Source organism: Rutidosis leptorrhynchoides, chromosome 1 (genome assembly GCF_046630445.1).
Source record: "Rutidosis leptorrhynchoides isolate AG116_Rl617_1_P2 chromosome 1, CSIRO_AGI_Rlap_v1, whole genome shotgun sequence".
NCBI classification, from domain to species: Eukaryota; Viridiplantae; Streptophyta; class Magnoliopsida; order Asterales; family Asteraceae; genus Rutidosis; species Rutidosis leptorrhynchoides.
Window position 1 is genome coordinate 405,746,727 of NC_092333.1, and position 20,390 is coordinate 405,767,116.

The 20,390-nt window shown below is 35.6% G+C and overlaps 1 protein-coding gene across 1 annotated transcript; it reads left to right on the top strand.

The window, feature by feature from the left end:
• The first annotated feature begins 832 nt into the window (after positions 1 to 832).
• Positions 833 to 5,713, top strand: LOC139886582 (CSC1-like protein ERD4). The gene is made up of 5 exons (XM_071870433.1): positions 833 to 1,221; positions 2,069 to 2,214; positions 2,309 to 3,429; positions 4,074 to 4,329; positions 5,233 to 5,713. Exons 1-5 carry the CDS (start codon positions 948 to 950, stop codon positions 5,581 to 5,583), a joined length of 2,148 nt encoding a protein of 715 aa, XP_071726534.1. The 5' UTR covers positions 833 to 947; the 3' UTR covers positions 5,584 to 5,713.
• Positions 5,714 to 20,390: the final 14,677 nt, after the last annotated feature.

Sequence of the window (20,390 nt, forward strand, 5' to 3'; positions counted from 1 at the left end):
AGTGAGAAAGTACTGTTTGAGAGAGAAAGTGTGCTCTCTGCCACTAAGTTTCTGAATGATGTAATGTGGTGACTCAGGGACCTATTTATAGGCGCAGATCCTCCGTGATTTTCAGATACACGTGTCACTGATGATTGATTGATTTATGCGAAGTATGCGAGATTAACTTGAGCTTGACGCTGACGTGGCATGTGTGTTGCTCACGTGTTTTTTTAAGGGCTTAAGCATAGAAGCTGCCTTCAGGGCGTACACATGACGCTGAGCGGCCTATTATGATCGGGGAATGTTGAACGTTTGTTTAATAAAAATTGTTTCTGCTATTATTTTCATGCGTTTAGAGTGCTTCTTCCGTATAAAAATGATATTTTTGTCGTTTAGCCCATTAATTAATTAATAAAGTAATATAAAAAGGGTAATGACTTTTTTTAGTATGAACTAATTTTTAATTTAAAAAAAAAAAATTGAAACTAATATGTTTCTCCCTCATATTGGCTGTAATTCAATTACGCCCGTAAGCCTGATCGCACCCCGTTAAATATACGAGTAATATTAATCGTAATGATGATCCGCTATAATCTGTGTGTAATGCGTGTGTATATGCTTATTTTTGTCAACTAGTAGACACTGCCGACAACATATATTTTTATTCAGAAAAGTGACATGGGATATTTTGAGCTTCACAATCAATGTAAAAACAGCCACGATTTTATTTTGCACATCTGTCACCATAATTAAAAATAAAAAATCTAATCTAAATAAAAATTAAAAAATCTGCCCTTCCATCCTCACCTTTACGTATGCTATATTTAAACGACACACACACCTTTCCTTTATATCAACGGTAAACTAACATATACTCAGAGTATATATCATTTGTCCAAACGTACAACTCTCTGTGTTCTTATGTATTTTGCTTAAAATCCCAAAATTAAAAGAAGAAGAAGAAGATGGATTTGAGTTCGTTTATAACGTCATTAACTACTTCATTTATTATATTTGTAATTTTAATGATATTGTTTGCTTGGTTATCTGCTAAACCTGGAAACCAAGTCGTGTATTATCCTAATCGGATTTTAAAAGGTATGGATCCATGGGAAGGATCCAGATCCAAGACCCGAAACCCGTTTGCTTGGATCCGAGAAGCTCTTTCTTCAACTGAACAGCAAGTTATCGACTTATCTGGTCTTGATTCTGCTGTTTATTTTGTCTTCTTAAGCACCGGTAATCTTTCTTCTTTTTCTATTTAATTTAATTATTTATGTATTATTTAAAATTATTATATATTACACTTAATAAAATAATATAATATACGGAGTATGCTTGCTATAAAAGGTTAGGGTTAGTTTAATTTTTAAGTTTTAAACTAATTAATTATTGATTTTAAACTACTTTTGGAATAATTAATTGACTTGCTTAATTAATTAATCAAGTTCACGTTTTGATTTTTATAATTTTGGATTGTTGTTTACTTTATGTTCAATTTTTGCCTTTTGCAGTAAGGTAGGAATGTCTGCTGAATCAAAAGCCTTAATTCTTTAACTTTGTTATCACCAGCTTAATAATATCCTATCCTGTTCTTAAATTTAATATAAAAAATTAACCCTTATTTTATGAATTGAAATACATTTAGTTAAATTCAATTATGTTGTTAAAAAAATGTATAATTAATTGATTTTGAGTTGGAATTTTGTGTTCATAAAGGTATAAACCCTTGCCATAACCCCTTTTTTACTCGAAATTAATGCTTAATTAGTAGATATGAGTAGTAAAGATATGAGTAGTAAGTTATTAATTGATTCGTACACCACCGATTGTTAGCCGTACACCACCCAATATGCATTATGATGTTGTACCGTACAACACCGTAAAGCACGTTTGGTGGTGTATGGCTAAAAGTTAAAAGTTGGTGATTTACGAATCATCACCCTTAATTATTAACTTCGGTATTATTTGTAAATGAATGTATTTACAAATTGGAATAGCATATGAACTAATGTGAAATTGGTTTAAATGTCAAAATGCAAGTGTTGTTATTTTTATTTAACTTTTTTTCGTCGTTCTTTTTCAGTATTTGGAATACTTCTATTGTCGGGTTTATTGTTAGTACCAATACTATTACCGATTTCTATCACCGAAGATAACCCCGGCCTCGTGGATTCGACTGGGAAAAACGCTTTCGATGACCTGGACAAGCTATCAATGGCACATCTTAAAGTTAGTTTACAATAAATTCTATACATTTTCTGTTCGAGTAAATATTATACATGTTGTTTCTTAAAGCTCAGTTGTTCATATAATTTAATTGTAGGAAAAAGGGAACCGATTATGGGCATCCGTGATAGCGTGTTATTGGGTTTCGTTAGTCACATATTACTTTCTATGGAAAGCATACAAACATGTATCCGATTTACGAGCTGCAGCGTTAATGTCTCCCGAAGTACGAGCCGAACAATTTGCGGTGTTGGTCCGGGACATACCGCCTTCAACCGAAGGTTATTCTAAGAAAGAACAAGTAGACGCGTACTTCAAACATATATATCCCGAGACGTTTTACAAATCAATGGTGGTAACCGAAAACAACGAAGTCAAAAAAATCTACGAAGAATTTGACACGTGTAAAAAGAAGCTCGCACGGGCTGAAATCATATACGCAGAATCAAAAAAGGGCCCGAACTCTGAAGGTGTACGATTAACTCATAAAACCGGGTTGCTTGGTCTTGTTGGTAAAAAAGTGGATTCGATTGATTATTATAACGAAAAGATTCGTGAGTTGACTCCGAAACTTGAAGTGGCACAGAACAAAACTCTTAAAGACAAACAACAAGGTGCGGCTGTTGTGTTTTTTACTAGTAGAGTAACTGCGGCTGCTGCGGCACAAAGTGCGCATGCTCGGATGATTGACACCTGGACGGTGATCGATGCACCAGAACCACGACAAATTTTATGGACTAATTTACCTAAAACATTTTACGAAAGGGAGATACGACAATACGTTGTGTACTTTATTGTTTTTATGACAATATGTTTTTACATGATTCCAATTGCGATAATTTCTGCTTTCACAACTTTACCAAATTTGAGAAAGTTGTTACCGTTTTTGAAGCCGGTATTGGATATAACATCGGTTAGAACAGTTTTGGGTGCTTATCTTCCTCAGATTGCGCTTATTGTTTTTCTAGCTTTGCTGCCTAAATTCCTTTTGTTCTTATCGAAAGCTGAAGGGATACCGTCTGAGAGTCACGCAGAACGGGCTACATCGGGGAAATACTTTTATTTTTCGGTGTTTAACGTGTTTATCGGTGTTACGATTGGTGGAACTCTCTTTGATTCTGCTAAGGCTATTCAAAAAAACCCGGACTCAATTACCGAAATGCTAGCGACGAGCCTTCCTGGAAGTGCTACTTTCTTTTTGACTTTCGTGGCCCTCAAGTAAGCAAAAATTTGTATTTTTCTGTAGTTATATACTATACCTAGCAAATGGGTCAGGTAGGGCCGTTTGGCTAATGGGTCAAAACGGGTAATGGGTCAAACATGTCATATTTTTTAAACAGGTCCAAATGGGTCAGGTTGGGTTAGGTAATTGGTCAAAACGGGTCACGGGTCAGGTTATTTATGTATTATATTACATATATTCTTTAATTTATTATATTTATTATTTATTATATATATAAAGAAAATATTAATTAATATACATAATATATGATATAACCATGAATGCTTTTATAAATGTTTAACAGATGAAACTTGTTATCATCTTTATGCTCGACCCGTTTGACCCATTCACAAGACTCATTAGACCTCGAGCTTTAGGAATTGATACCCTTAGCCCTTAGGACATGTTCTTTTATATTTTGTATAGGACTAATAAGTTTGAGGGAAACTCATTGGACCTTTTTATAAGGTTTTGGGTTTATATTGTTTGGCCTAATTTTTTTTCTAAGACCCAATTGACTTAAAAGCATGACCAAGTTGATTCAAATTTTAAGAGTATGAGTCTCAATTACCAGGTATACATACTATCCCACAATATTTTTAGATGTCTAATTATTATTATATTGTTTGATAAATGTTAGATTCTTTGTTGGTTACGGGCTCGAGTTGTCGAGAATTGTTCCGTTGATCATATTTCATCTCAAGAGGAAGTATCTGTGCAAGACTGAAGGAGATGTGAAAGAAGCGTGGTATCCTTCGGATCTTGGATACGCAACCAAAATTCCAAACGACATGCTTATTCTCACGATTACGCTTTCGTACTGTGTCATTGCTCCTTTGATTATTCCGTTTGGTGCAGTTTACTTCGGCTTAGGATGGCTCGTTTTCAGAAATCAGGTAAGATTATCTGTTTCTGGTTTAGTTTTCTGTAGCGTATGATGAATTGTAGAGGTAGTCGTTTCAACTATTTTGAAATAAATACGTCAATAGGGTAACTCAGTGATCCGTGCACCACCAAAATTTATCAATCCACCACTAAAACTGCTTTAAAAGGCTGTACGGTACAACATTATAATGCATATTTGGTGGTGTACGGATCATCACTCCTGGAAAATGGGTTAAATAGGAAAACGAATCACTTGAACAGAAAATTGGGCAAATGAATTGAACACTTGAATATGTCAAATCGAATGGTTACAACATACCGAACATTTGTTGTATTAGTAGTTAGTAATTAAGATGCATAACAAAATTCAAAAATTGGATAACATGCCAACCCGACTTCACCAACTTGCCTGTTTTAACATGTATTTGAGAAGATAACCTATGGCAACCCGAGCCTTTTTTATTTTTTTTTGCCTGTCCCGCCCATTTTGCCACCTTGCAAGTATATTAACAGAAACCAATAAATTTAGTGTATTAGCGCAGCTCATTCGAAGAGTAGTGAGTATTACAAGGTGTCATTCAATGGCTTGATGCTTTCATTTTTGTAACTGGGCCCCATGTTTGATTTAAAGGTGGCACAATGGGTGGGGAAAGTGACAGATTCTTGTTTAACCCAGGTACATGTGTTATATCGGGTTGGATTCAATCAAGATTTTCCCAAACAAATAAAATTGTAATAAATAGTTAGTGTGATTGAACATAACAGAACTCAACTTATTCATAAGTAACTTGGGTCAGAATTGCCACCACTGATATTCGTACTCAAGGAGGCTGTTACGCCCCGGTCACTATAAAATAACTTTTCATGTTTAAATTCTGGTTGTTGCTTACGTTGTTTTAATTGTTTTTTTACAGGTCCTAAATGTTTACGTTCCAAAATACGAGAGCTACGGGAAGATGTGGCCACACATGCACGTGCGAATCTTGGCCTCCTTATTACTATTCCAAGTTACGATGGTCGGTTACTTTGGAGTAAAGAAGTTCTTGTTCACCCCGGTCATCATCCCACTCCCAATACTCACTCTCATCTTCGGTTTCGTTTGTAGCAAAAAATTCTACCGATTCTTTCAATCAACGGCACTAGAAGTTGCGAGTCACGAACTGAAAGAAACGCCAAACATGGAAATTGTCTACAAATCGTTCCTCCCTCCGTGTCTTGATGCTCACAAAAGTGACGGCGAACAACAGTTCGAGGAGGATGTTTAAGTAAAAGATTAAGTCGGTTGTGTGTTTATGATTGTGTAGCGTTATTATAACTTTATTTGAAAAGATTTGTTTGTTGATATTTAGTTCTTATTACTTGTTTATATAGGTCACTTTGATTAGATGTTAAGCAATGTATGAGGGTTGTGTGTGTATTCTTACTGCTAATGGAATGGGGAACTCAAATTTGTGACACTATGATTCATTTGTTTGTTCACTTTCATGATGAACTTTTATAAACACTTCAAGTTGGTCCTTAATTGGCTAAATTTCAACTGCAAGTATGATGGATTGATACTCAAGTATGGGCACAATCAAGTGCACTCTAGAGTTGTAAACAAAGCTGTGGTTTTGTTGAATTATTAAGGCAACATTCTGGTGTACACTTTTCATACAATAGCAAGATCATTTAGTGGTCTTAATACTGTCACTAGTAATCTCGTATTAAGATCTCACTAATAGTTTAAGATAACTAAAAGACTGTAAATGATCAGAAGATGGACGGATCGTGCCTTCAAAAGATCTCACTATTGTTGCTGGCTTTAGTAGCTCATTTGGATTTGGAGGCTTTGTAATAGTATCATTTTCACTTGCACCCGGATGAGAAAAGACTATTTTTGATGGTGTTCGTTTGTTGCCTTTTTTCTTGGATGGAAATGGAGCTAGAGTAGATTAGAAAATGAACAATTGATGCATTTCACCACCTTTGTAATTGTTCTTTAGCTCCTTTCTAGAGTTTTCCGTTTATTCAATTGTCGGTTTCCAAAATATACTACTCCGTAATAAACTAGTGTAAGGTCTCGCTACGCATCGAATTTGTGAGTCGTCTATAGTCTAATTTCTCAGTTCAGTCATCAGGTTTAACTTTAAAAAAAGTTATTAGTCATTTCAGCAACATAAGTTATTTGAGGAGGTGTTCATGTATATTTGTTACTATGTAAATTATATTTGCATTCTACCATTTTCATAGCGACTTTTTATTTTTTATTCCTTATTTCTTATTATATTTTCATTTTTACATATTTAATTTTAATTTTAATTTTAATTTTTACTATTCTTTATTTTAATTTATTTATCTATTCGTTTTTCTTTATTCTTTATTTTTTTTTTACCGGAGGTCCTCACGGAAGCAATCTTCTCTACCCTGAAGCAGAGAGAGGGAAGACTTTCTCTTCCGGTGGGTGGAGAATATTTCTCAACTCGTGGTTAGAGAGATGACTTCTCTTCTATAATAGGGTAGGGGAAGAATTGTCTACATCTCACCTCTCCTATACATCGCATGTGCGGGATTGCGTGTTGTTGTTGTTGTTGTTGTTGTTGCTAATTATATTTGTATGTACATAAATAATGTATGGACCTAAAACGTAAATGTAATTCACTTTCATGTTTATTACTCAAAAACAAAGCTCCGCTAGTAGTGCATGGAAGCTCAGTTTCGAATATACTATGTTGCGTTTAGTTCGTAAAATTATTCGAGTTTAACGGTTGTGGCGGTGAAACCTAACTCGAGCCGAACAGATAGATAAATCCCATAAAATTTAGTTAGGTTTAGTTGGTGGGTCCCCCCCACCGGAATTTAGTATTTACATTCCTCGTTACAATTTCTAGCACTTGTTCTTGATGGTACAAATTTGTAAGCATGTGGTACAAATGTTCGATGCACAAAATGAGTTACTGTTCACTGGACTTTCTTGATGGTACAAATTTGTAAGCATGTGGTACAAATGTTCGATGCACATAATGAGTTGCCGTTCGATGTACTTTATATTTTAGATAAAGGGATAATTTGTTGCGTTTAGTTCGTAAAATTATTTTGAGTTTAACGGTTATGGCAGTGAAACCTAACTCGAGCCGGATAAAAAGATAAATCTTGTCAAAAAGTTAGGTGGGTTTTACTTGGTGTATTTTTCTATTAAGTAAAAAAGTTACCCTTTGCTCCCCCGAATTCAACCTTTACACCCTAATGATACGCTATTCGGTTAGCGTACAGAAAAGCAGCAGAAAAACACAATCTAAAGAAGAACCGATTACCTTAAACGTGAACGAAAGCATAAAAAACCATGTGTAAGTTTCAGCGGATAGCGGACATAAAGAGCAGATAGCGTGAAGAACAAAGTCAAGTTCCGAAGAATAAGGGTTGACTCACCAATCAGAACATGACGCGTGTCCATCTTTGAAGAAGAGACTTTTCTGCCTATTAATAGGCCACCTGGACTTCATTAATAGGCAGAGAACATCATTTTGTCAGAGTAGAACTTTCTCTCTCTACAGAGGAACTTTCTCTCTCTAAAGTGATTGACTAAGTTTGACCTTGACTGGATTCGCAGCTTGTCTTTGGATCCGGTAATCATTGTTATTCGGAGAGTGCAAGAAGACTAAAACTGCTCACCATTAACGTGATTTTGATTTGCACTCATATCTTATCCGCGATCCGGATTTAGTACGATCATTTGGCGCCATCCGATTGTTTACTTGATTGATAGACAAATATGTTGTCTAAATGGGGGACAGGACAGAGAAGAAAGGCTGAAGTATTATAGAAATGGAAAAGAGAACCAATCGCATTGCCGCCAATATTAGATATCAATCCATCTGATGCACCAGTGGTAATAGAGGCACGAATAGCGAATTGTAACGTAGCCAGAATTTATACAAATACGGGGGCTGGAGCAGAAGTAATGTATGAGCACTGTTTCAAAAAATTCTAAAGCGAATACAAGACAAAATCACAAATGCCATGGTGTCTCTAGCTAGCTTTGTAACCGAGTCTACATGGTCAATGGGAAGTGTTATTTTAGAAGTAGTTTTAGGAGAATATCCTTATTCAAGAAGTTCGGAAATAGAATTTTTAGTAGTGCGGGCGGATTCCCTACATAATATAATTTTGAGAAGAACAACAATGCAAAATTTTGGAGCTATCACTTCAACAATACATGGTATGATGAAATTCACAACACCAGCAGGAATTATAACTTTGTATGAAATTCAAAAGAAATCAATTGAATGTAAACAAATTTTGAAGAAGATGATTTGTAATGACCCGAACCCGTTTACCAAGAAAGTAAATTTTTTTTTTTTTTTTGTAAGTTGGGTCCCATTAAATCGTTCGTAGTACGTAACATTTCCAACTCTGTTTTAACCAAAAACATAATATCATAATGATACGTTTAACAATTATAATGACCCTTGGTACATAAATGATACATTACAAAAGCATTTGTAATAATGACTCAATTTTACAAAATACAGGTTAATACTCAATAACCCAACCCGATACCAAGAGCATAATTCCGGAGACTACCAAATCCCCAATCTGCGTCCAAATATCCAACAGCTACCCCATCGAGCCCAAGCGCTCCTACGCATCTAGCCTACCAACTAGCTAGCTTCACAATCATAATACCTGTAAAAAAGGTAAACAGCGAGAGGGGTAAGCATAAAGCTTAGTGAATGCAATAATTATACATATACATATATAATCTACTTACTTGCATACACTTACACAAATACCGCATACGAGCTAGTAATTCAACAACCATGCAATCACAATGCAAAAACTAAATATCCGCAAATCACAATAAGCTAGCATCGCCAATAGCATATAGTTCACACTTTAAAATGCTAACACAAAACTCACACAACCATGGTTAACCAATAGTACAAGGGAATGGTGCTCGCGAAGGACCATCGGTGTTCACAACATCCGTTAGTGTACTTAACACGTCGTATCACTAACCCCCGGGTGGTGTCTTAACACTTCGACTTGTCCACCCCTCATTCTTCCTAGACTAGTATCTTAACACTTCGACTAAACCACTCGTCACGTAAAATTTGGTGTCTTAACACTTCGACTAAACCACTCGTTATCTAAAATGTGGTGTCTTAACACTTCGACTAACCCACATCTCATGCCACACAAGTAAATACATCATATACATACACGTATAATTATTCCACTCACCTTGAAATACCCGCGTAAGTCATATATAACATGATCTCCGTTCTCATATCCGAGCAAGCAACCACCTATATCACACATAGGTACAATATACACATAAATATACATTCTCTAAAAGAGAATCCGACGCCATCATCCCTTAGCCGAGGGATCACACCTTGCTCGCCAAATCTCGCCCATTTAACACTCAATGGACACAAACCAATTACTACTTTGGGTGGTAATTCAAACCCACTCTACAAAGTACAATTTAACCCAAGTTATACTTGACACCAATTAGACCAACCTAGGTCTTAACACTAGATTACTATCTTTTGTGATCATAATAAAACGTTACTAATGTGTGCGAGGTGTAGTACGAAATAGATTATATTTTACTACGAAATACTATTTAATACAATACAATTTTACACAAGTTATTTATTTATTTATAGAATGGATATACTAAACCTTGCTACAACACTTATAGGCAGTGTACCTAATCGTAGAGTAGTGTAGTTTTTAGTAAGTCCGGTTCGTTCCACAGGGAGTCAGCTAAGTTTAACGCTATATTTATTTTAAACTATATTTGTATATATATATATATATATATATATATATATATATATATATATATATATATATATATATATATATATATATATATATATATATATTGTAACACCCCAATTTAATTAAGGTATTATTTTATATAATTTTATTATTATGTACATGAAAGTTATGATTTAATATAAATAAATGGACAAGAGTTAAGTTTGTTAGTTAAGTTGGAAGGGACTTAAGATGCAAAGTTAGGATTAAGGACCTCCATCATTATAGTTTTGGTGGGGAGGGTAGAAAGTGCCAATTTGACAAAGTTAATCAATTAAAAAGATAAAAATACTGATAAATCATGATCAGTTGTAAAAAATAAATAATCAGAGAGCGTGGTTTATGTGTGTGTCGACATACACAAGAAGAAGAAGAAGGAGTCTTCAATTGTTGAAATTGTGTACATGCAAGTGAAGATTAGTGAAACCTAGAGTACTCTAATCATCCTAAAAAGCTTTAAATCTTTAATTTTATCTTCTTTGTGCACAATTAGGGTTCTTGAATCCCTAAAGGCAAGGTATGAATGTTTATGACTATGTATCACTAATATTGAGTGTTTGTGATGAATCTCTAGCTTAAAAGTTGTTGTTTGTTGAAATTGTACACACTTGAATGATTTAGAACGAATTTGTTAGTGATTTTGGAAGTAAGTTCATGTATGAACTTTCATTTTGTGTTTGTGATATGAAGATGGTGAATTTGATGATGTTCTAGCTTAGAATCAAGCCATGCACACTAGGTGTTTGATGAAATGCCTCAATGAAATGTTTATGTGTTTTAGTTGAAATTTATGAAGAAGAAAGTTTATACATGAAATGTTGTATTGTTGTAAGTAATGGAATTTGAATAATTGATGGATTAGGGTTGCTAGTAATGGAAATGGATTTATGCACATTTTGATGTTTAATGAAATATTTGAAAGAATTATATGTTGTGATTATAAGAGATGAACTAGAGAATTGTGTGATTAAGGAAATGATGTTGGCATGATAATATGGTTATATTGGAAAAGATGAGATCAAAATGCTATGTATGTAAGTGTTTATGTGTATATGGTAGCAAATAGGGGGTTAAGTTAATGTATAAGTGTGTGAAGGTGTGAAAGTTTATGAATGTTGTGATTTTTGATTGAGTTATGTTATTGATGAGATTAGATCATGTATAGGTGCTAATCAAGGTAAAGGGGCCTCAAGTGATCAAGGAAATCCGTTTAATCAAGGTGAGTTTATAGGGGGTAATATGGGCGGGTCAAGAGTGGCTTAGTGTTCTCGGATTGCATCCGTGCAAGAGAGTAACAACTAAGTGCACTAGTTGAGTAGCTTAGATAGAATTATTAGGTTCACCTAATAATTGTATCTATGGTTGATGTTTAGCTTAGGCAAGATTATTACATTGCTAGTAATCTTGTCTATGGATGGTTTAGCTTAGACACTTTGGGTGTCTATGTGTATATGTAAGATTGAAATGTGGTTAAAGTAGCTTAGGCATAAGAGTATGCCTATGGTTAGCTTAGACATAATTACTAGGGTTGGCCTAGTAAGTTATGTCTATGGTAAGTGATTAGTCGGATCCGAAAGTAAGTAAGCAACCGTTAGGTTGAAAGACAAGTAATGTGATTGTTATGCCCAATGTACTATGTTATATTATTTGCCTATAATTCACTAAGTGTAAAAGCTTACCCCCGTGTTGTTTATGTTTTTAGGAACAAAAGGTCATCGAGAAGGCAAGGAACCCGTTTGAGGCTAGAGGAGCATTGGCATTAGAGTAAGTGGTAATGCAAGTCTCTTTTTGAATCAAGCTCTATTGGTACCGCTTATCAAAGCCGAGTCTTTTGTAATTGTCATTTATGTTGTCGTTAAGCTTTTGGGACCAAATGATGAATTTGAAATGCGAGAACACTTTTTCGTGGTTAAAATGATCTTTGTGATGTTCAATGGTGTAAGAAACTGATTTACTAAGTTTGATTATATATTATGATGATATAATGTGTTTGGAGTTGTGAAATTGGTCAAATTTGCAGTTTTGTAATTGTGTTGCAGATTAGTCTCAGTTCACGAGCAATGTTTTGGTAACTGAATGAAGGTTAAGAAGTGTCAGAATTCCTTTTATGTGTCGCGCCACGACAAAAGGAGCCGCACCGCGGCATTTGCCCTGTCTGGGCAGACACTTAACTTAAAAAAAAAAAATTCTATCGTTTAAATGGCGTTAAAAGTTGGTATCAGAGCTGTGGTTTAAGGGACTTAGATAACCCACGATAGGGATTATCTAGGCTTAAACCATTGTTGTTAAAGGATAAGCGGTATAGGACTTGCATGAATGTTAAGGTCAAATGATTGTGCCATGCTCCATAGGATAGAGTCGTTGACGAGACTTGTAGTGTAATGCTAAGATCATGGTTGATTTAAGTAAGGAGTTTAAAACTCATTAGCCATGGGTCATAATGGATTAAATGCGTAATAAGATGGTGTAATGATAACAGGCCATTGTCGTTACTTCATTTTAGTACGCATGAACGTCTACTATAGTCATGGTGAATTGAGTTGAGAATTCTTTCGGTTTGCTTGGTTATGAAAAATAATGATACATGTATTTAAACTAATGAGTTGAATGTAATGTTTCAGAATGGCTATTGTGTCCCCGAATAGAGGTAATGATGAGGACGATGAGTACGTCCACATCCCATCAATGGAGTCTATTGAAGGCTCACAAAATGAATCCGATGAGGCTACTATGCCAAACGATATATCGGGAAAATAGGACAAGCTTTGATACGATACACCCCAACCCTCTTAGAGAAGATAAAGACGTTGATAAATGACCAATTGGATGAAAAGTTAAAGACTCTCATGACCAATAATCCTACCTTAAGAGGAGAAGGGGGGAGTGGGGTGAGACAGGAAGAAGTAGAAGCCCCAAGAAGAAAAGGTGATCGTTTTGAGTATAAGAATTTTGTTAATTGTCATCCACCGGAGTTTCATGGTAAGGTTGACCCAATTGTTAGTCAAAGGTGGATTGATGAGATTGAGGAAACTTTTATGTTGTGTGAATGCCCCGAGCATTTAAAAGTAATTTACGCGGCTCATCAAATGAAGGGAAGTGGTTATGAATGGTGAAATTTCATAGTTAAGTCACTTGGGCGAGATGTGGCAACAAGTTTTTCATGGGAAAAGTTTCGTGAAATGTTTATGACTCAATTTGCTCCACCCGCCGAAGTTAGTAGGTTGAAATCCTAATTTATGAATATCAAACATGGAGGAAAATCGGTGACTGAGTTTAATGCCGAGTTTAATGATAAGTCCCGGATTTGCCCGAACTTTGTGTCATGTCCTAAGTTGATGATGGATCACTATCACGAGAAGTTAAACCCCGAAATAAGTGAGTTTATCGATAAGAGCACGTATAAGACCTTAGCCGAAATGATGAATAGGGCTCTTGTGAGGGAACATGAACTTAGGAAGAAAGCCGCATTTAAGCGAAAGTTAGATCAAGATTCAAAGTCAACGCAAAGTATGAGCCCTAAGAAGGGCAAGTTTAATTCCGAATCTCCTCACAAGTCAAAAGGGGGTTTCATGTCGGGAAAGAGTGGTGGTAAAGCAGTGAAGTCATGTAATAGATGTGGTAAGAATCATGCGGGTGAGTGTAAAGCGGGTACTACCGATTGTTATTCATGTGGGAAGCCGGGTCATAGAGCCACCGAGTGTCCTAAGAAGGGAAAACAATGTTACTATTGTTTTGAAAAGGGTCATTTTCAAGCCGAGTGTCTGTAGTATAAGAAAGACTTGGCAAGTGGTAGTGTTAAGAAAGAGGTTAAAACGGAACCAAAGACTAGTGAAATCCGACCCAGAGCCCGAGCTCATCAGATTACCGCACTTGAAGCGAAGGAGTCCCAAAATGTGGTGTCAGGTACCTTTATTGTAAACTCTTTACCTGCGCATGTTTTGTTTGATTCCGGTGCTACGCGGTCGTTTGTTTCTTATTCTTTTTGTAAACATTTTAACATGACTCCAAGTATGTTAGAGCATCCTTTAGAGGTTGAGATAGCGGATAATAAAACCGTTATGGTGTATAGTATCATTAAGGGATGTGAAATTATTTTGGATGATGAAAAGTTTGTCATAGATTTGATACCCATGCATATGGGAGAATTTCAAGTAATTATGGGAATGGATTGGTTAGATGACAATGAAGGGATAATTTTGTGTCGTAAGAAAATTGTGTTAGTTCAATCACCAAGTGGGAAAGTTATATGGATTTATGGGGAACGGGCTAGGCGTGCTATTCCTATATGCACGTATGCTAGAGCTAAAAGATTTTTGTCTCATGGGTGTTGTGCGTTCTTGGCACATGTGGTTGATAATTCGAAGAAGGTTGTCGAAATAAGTGATGTACCGATAGTTAATGAGTTTCCCGATGTATTTCCGAATGAGTTACCCGGTGTACCTCCTGAACGAGAGGTAGAGTTTAGAATAGATTTGATTCCTGGAGCCATGCCAATTGCCAAAGCTCCTTATCGATTAGCCCCGTTGGAAATGAGAGAAATGATGACTCAACTACAAGATTTGATAGATAAGGGTTTTATACGTCCTAGTAGCTCACCTTGGGGAGCTCCGGTTTTGTTTGTGAAAAAGAAGGATGGGACAATGAGAATGTGTATAGATTATCGTGAATTGAATAAGGTCACTATTAAGAATAAATATCCATTGCCGAGGATAGATGATTTGTTTGATTAATTACAAGGTGCATGTTTCTTTTCAAAAATAGATCTAAGGTCGGGTTATCATCAATTAAAGGTGAGGGAAGAAGATATCCCTAAAACGGCTTTTCATACGAGGTATGGTCATTATGAATTCGTGGTTATGCCTTTTGGGTTGACTAACGCTCCGGCCGCGTTTATGGATTTGATGAATAGGGTTTGTCGGCCGATGCTCGATAGGTTTGTGATTGTATTTATTGATGATATTTTGGTGTATTCTAAAGGGGAAGAGGAGCATGCGGTGCATTTACGACAAGTACTAGAGGCTTTAAGAAGAGAAAGGTTGTTTGCAAAGTTCTCTAAATGCGAGTTTTGGCTTCGTGAAGTCCAATTTTTGGGACATGTCATTAATAAGAAGGGTATTTGTGTTGATCCGGTAAAGATTGAGGCGATAGTGAGACGGGAACCACCTACGAACCCCACCGAAGTTAGGAGTTTTCTAGGCTTAGTGGGGTATTATCGACGGTTTATACAAGATTTTTCTAGAATAGCCACCCCACTCACAAAGTTGACTCGTAAAAGTGTGCCATGGAGATGGGAAGAAAAACAAGAACAAGCGTTTCAACTCCTTAAGGAGAAACTTGTTCAAGCTCCTATACTAGTTTTACCGGAAGGGAATGAGAATATGACGGTTTATTGTGATGCATCTAAGAAAGGTTTAGGGTGTGTGTTAATGCAAAATGGAAAAGTCATAGCTTATGCTTCCCGACAATTGAAGGAACATGAAAAGCGTTATCCCACCCATGATTTAGAATTAACGGCCGTGGTTTTTTCTTTGAAAATTTGGCGTCATTATCTTTATGGTGTTAAGTTCTCTATTTATACCGATCATAAGAACTTGAAGTATTTATTCGATCAAAGAGATTTAAATGATAGGCAAAGGAGAGGGCTCGACTTGGTGAAAGATTATGATTGTGAAATTTTGTATCACCCCGGGAAGGCTAATGTGGTAGCGGATGCTCTTAGTAGGAAGTCGAGTCACCAACCGATTAAGATAACAAGTTTGGCTATGGTAATATCACCTCAAATATTTGATAGTATCCGAGTAGCACAAGGTGAAGCTTTATTCCCCGAAAACGTGAGAAAAGAAAGGATCAAGGGGCAAGTTTATGATTTTGTGGTAGATTCTCGTGGTTTGAGGCTTAGATATGGAAGAATTTGGGTACCTTTACAAAGTGATGTTAGGAGTGAGCTCCTTGACTTAGCTCACAAATCTAAGTATTCGATTCACCCCGGTGCTACGAAAATGTATAGAGATCTAAGGAAAGACTATTGGTGCCCGAGAATGAAGAGGGGTATAGTTAAGTATGTGCATAAATGTCTTACTTGTCTTCAAGTGAAGGCCGATCATCAAATGCCTTACGGTAAGTTGCAACCATTAGAAGTACCGGTTTGGAAATGGGAACACATTACAATGGATTTAGTGACTAAGTTGCCTAAGACTCCTCGACAACACGACGCCATTTGGGTTATTGTTGATAGACTGACTAAGAGCGCGTCATTTTTGGCAATAAGAGAAGCTTCATCGTCGGAAGCAATGTCTAAATTGTATATGAAAGAGGTTGTTGCAAGACATGGAGTACCGGTCTCCATTGTTTCAAACCGTGACACTCTATTTACCTCACGTTATTGGAGAAAGTTTCGAGAAGAGATGGGCACTAAGTTGCATGTGAGTACCGCGTTTCACCCACAGACGGATGGTCAAAGTGAGCGAACTATACAAACTCTTGAGGATATGTTAAGGGCGTGCGTCATTGATTTTGGTGGTAGTTGGGATACTCACTTACCTTTAGTTGAATTTTCGTATAATAATAGTTATCATTCTACAATCGGAATGGCGCCTTATGAGATGTTGTATGGAAGGAGGTGTAGAACTCCAATATGTTGGGGTGAAGTGGGTCAAAGGGAATTAGGAAGCACGGAAGTTGTACAACAAACCACCGAAATGATAGATCACATGCGTGAAAGAATGAAAGCGGCACAAGATCGACAAAAGTCTTATGTGGATAAAAGAAGGAAACCGATAGAATTTCAAGTGGGCGATAAAGTAATGCTTAAAGTTTCCCCGTGGAAGGGTATCATTCGTTTTAGAAAAAGGGGAAAATTAGGTCCAAGATTTGTGGGACCATTTGAGATAGTTGCAAAAGTCAGGAAGGTAGCCTATCGTTTGGCCTTGCCCGATGAATTGAGTAATATTCACGACACGTTTCATGTGTCACAATTAAGAAAGTGTTTGGCGGATGAATTAACTTATGTTCCATTGGATGAGATTGAGGTTGATGATAAGTTAAGATATGCGGAAAATCCAATAAAGATTTTGGATCAAAAGGTTAAGCAATTGAGGAATAAGTCGATTTTATTATTTAAAGTGTTATGACAATTTAGAAAGGGTTCCGAATGTACATGGGAACCCGAAGAATGGCTTATAAAGTATTATCCATCGTTGCATCAAGAATGGTTCGCGAGGACGCGAACAATCCAAGAGGGGGAGAGTTGTAACACCCCAATTTAATTAAGGTATTATTTTATATAATTTTATTATTATGTACATGAAAGTTATGATTTAATATAAATAAATAGACAAGAGTTAAGTTTGTTAGTTAAGTTGGAAGGGACTTAAGATGCAAAGTTAGGATTAAGGACTTCCCTCATTATAGTTTTGGTGGGGAGGGTAGAAAGTGCCAATTTGACAAAGTTAATCAATTAAAAAGATAAAAATACTGATAAATCATGATCAGTTGTAAAAAATAAATAATCAGAGAGCGTGGTTTATGTGTGTGTCGACATACACAAGAAGAAGAAGAAGAAGGAGTCTTCAATTGTTGAAATTGTGTACATGCAAGTGAAGATTAGTGAAACCTAGAGTACTCTAATCATCCTAAAAAGCTTTAAATCTTTAATTTTATCTTCTTTGTGCACAATTAGGGTTCTTGAATCCCTAAAGGCAAGGTATGAATGTTTATGACTATGTATCACTAATATTGAGTGTTTGTGATGAATCTCTAGCTTAAAAGTTGTTGTTTGTTGAAATTGTACACACTTGAATGATTTAGAACGAATTTGTTAGTGATTTTGGAAGTAAGTTCATGTATGAACTTTCATTTTGTGTTTGTGATATGAAGATGGTGAATTTGATGATGTTCTAGCTTAGAATCAAGCCATGCACACTAGGTGTTTGATGAAATGCCTCAATGAAATGTTTATGTGTTTTAGTTGAAATTTATGAAGAAGAAAGTTTATACATGAAATGTTGTATTGTTGTAAGTAATGGAATTTGAATAATTGATGGATTAGGGTTGCTAGTAATGGAAATGGATTTATGCACATTTTGATGTTTAATGGAATATTTGAAAGAATTACATGTTATGATTATAAGAGATGAACTAGAGAATTGTGTGATTAAGGAAATGATGTTGGCATGATAATATGGTTATATTGGAAAAGATGAGATCAAAATGCTATGTATGTAAGTGTTTATGTGTGTATGGTAGCAAATAGGGGGTTAAGTTAATGTATAAGTGTGTGAAGGTGTAAAAGTTTATGAATGTTGTGATTTTTGATTGAGTTATGTTATTGATGAGATTAGCTCATGTATAGGTGCTAATCAAGGTAAAGGAGCCTCAAGTGATCAAGGAAATCCGTTTAATCAAGGTGAGTTTATAGGGGGTAATATGGACGGGTCAAGAGTGGCTTAGTGTTCTCGGATTGCGTCCGTGCAAGAGAGTAACAACTAAGTGCACTAGTTGAGTAGCTTAGATAGAATTATTAGGTTCACCTAATAATTGTATCTATGGTTGATGTTTAGCTTAGGCAAGATTATTACATTGCTAGTAATCTTGTCTATGGATGGTTTAGCTTAGACACTTTGGGTGTCTATGTGTATATGTAAGATTGAAATGTGGTTAAAGTAGCTTAGGCATAAGAGTATGCCTATGGTTAGCTTAGACATAATTACTAGGGTTGGCCTAGTAAGTTATGTCTATGGTAAGTGATTAGTCGGATCCGAAAGTAAGTAAGCAACCGTTAGGTTGAAAGACAAGTAATGTGATTGTTATGCCCAATGTACTATGTTATATTATTCGCCTATAACTCACTAAGTGTAAAAGCTTACCCCCGTGTTGTTTATGTTTTTAGGAACAAAAGGTCATCGAGAAGGCAAGGAACCCGTTTGAGGCTAGAGGAGCATTGGCATTAGAGTAAGTGGTAATGCAAGTCTCTTTTTGAATCAAGCTCTATTGGTACCGCTTATCAACGCCGAGTCTTTTGTAATTGTCATTTATGTTGTCGTTAAGCTTTTAGGACCAAATGATGAATTTGAAATGCGAGAACACGTTTTCATGGTTAAAATGATCTTTGTGATGTTCAATGGTGTAAGAAACTGATTTACTAAGTTTGATTATATATTATGATGATATAATGTGTTTGGAGTTGTGAAATTGGTCAAATTTGCAGTTTTGTAATTGTGTTGCAGATTAGTCTTAGTTCACGAGCAACGTCTGACAAATGGTGCCACGCCGCGGCATTGGTCTTGTTTTGGTAACAAAATGACGGTTATGAAGTGTCAGAATTCCTTTTATGTGTCGCGCCGCAACAAAAGGAGCCGCGCCGCGGCATTTGCCTTGTCTGGGCAGACACTTAACTTAAAAAAAAAAAAAAAAATTCTATCGTTTAAATGGCGTTATATATATATATATATATATATATATATATATATATATATATATATATATATATATATATATATATATATATATATATATATATATAGTAGTAGTATTATTATTAAAGGGGGTTTTTACCGTTTAATGACCGGTTTGTCGATTTTATGTCTTAAATCACAATTAAAACCTAATGTAAAATATTAAATATTAAAATAACTTAATTTAAAGCGTAAAGTAAATGACGATAAATAAAAGATAAATAAAAGTACGATAATTAAAAGTGCAATAATTTGAATTACAAAAAATAAAATGACGATAAATAAAAGTGCGATGAGATATAAAATAAAGGAATTATGCTTATTTAAACTTCCGTAATCATGATGTTCGACGTGTTGATTTTAATTTATTACCATGGGTTAATTGTCCTTTGTCCTGGATTATTCGATATGTCCATCTAGTTTTTGTCCATAACAGTCCATCGGTCATAAATATAAAGTGCGAGTGTCCTCGTCAAATTACCCTTATACCCGAAGTCAAATATTCCAACTAATTGGGGACTTAAACTGTAACAAGGTTTTAATACATTGTTAATGATTACACCAGGTTATCGACTGTGTGCAATCCAAAGTTTTAATACTTTATTAACCATTACACCAAGTCTCATTGTATGTAATCCACCCCTGTTTTAATGAGTCCATTGACTATTAATCCATCCCCTTGTCCGGTCAAATGAACATTTATTAGTACTTATAAATATCCCGCCCATCGTGTCCGATCGAGTGTATGTGGTTATTTATAGATACGTCAAATTGTAAATCTCTATATTAACGAACTATCATTCAGTTTA

Bases quoted from the DNA above. Each gene is read 5' to 3' on its own strand.
- LOC139886582 (XM_071870433.1), top strand. From the start codon at position 948: ATGGATTTGAGTTCGTTTATAACGTCATTAACTACTTCATTTATTATA. The intron at 3,430-4,073 runs GTAAGCAAAAAT...GATAAATGTTAG, and splicing joins TTGACTTTCGTGGCCCTCAA to ATTCTTTGTTGGTTACGGGC. The intron at 4,330-5,232 runs GTAAGATTATCT...GTTTTTTTACAG, and splicing joins GGCTCGTTTTCAGAAATCAG to GTCCTAAATGTTTACGTTCC.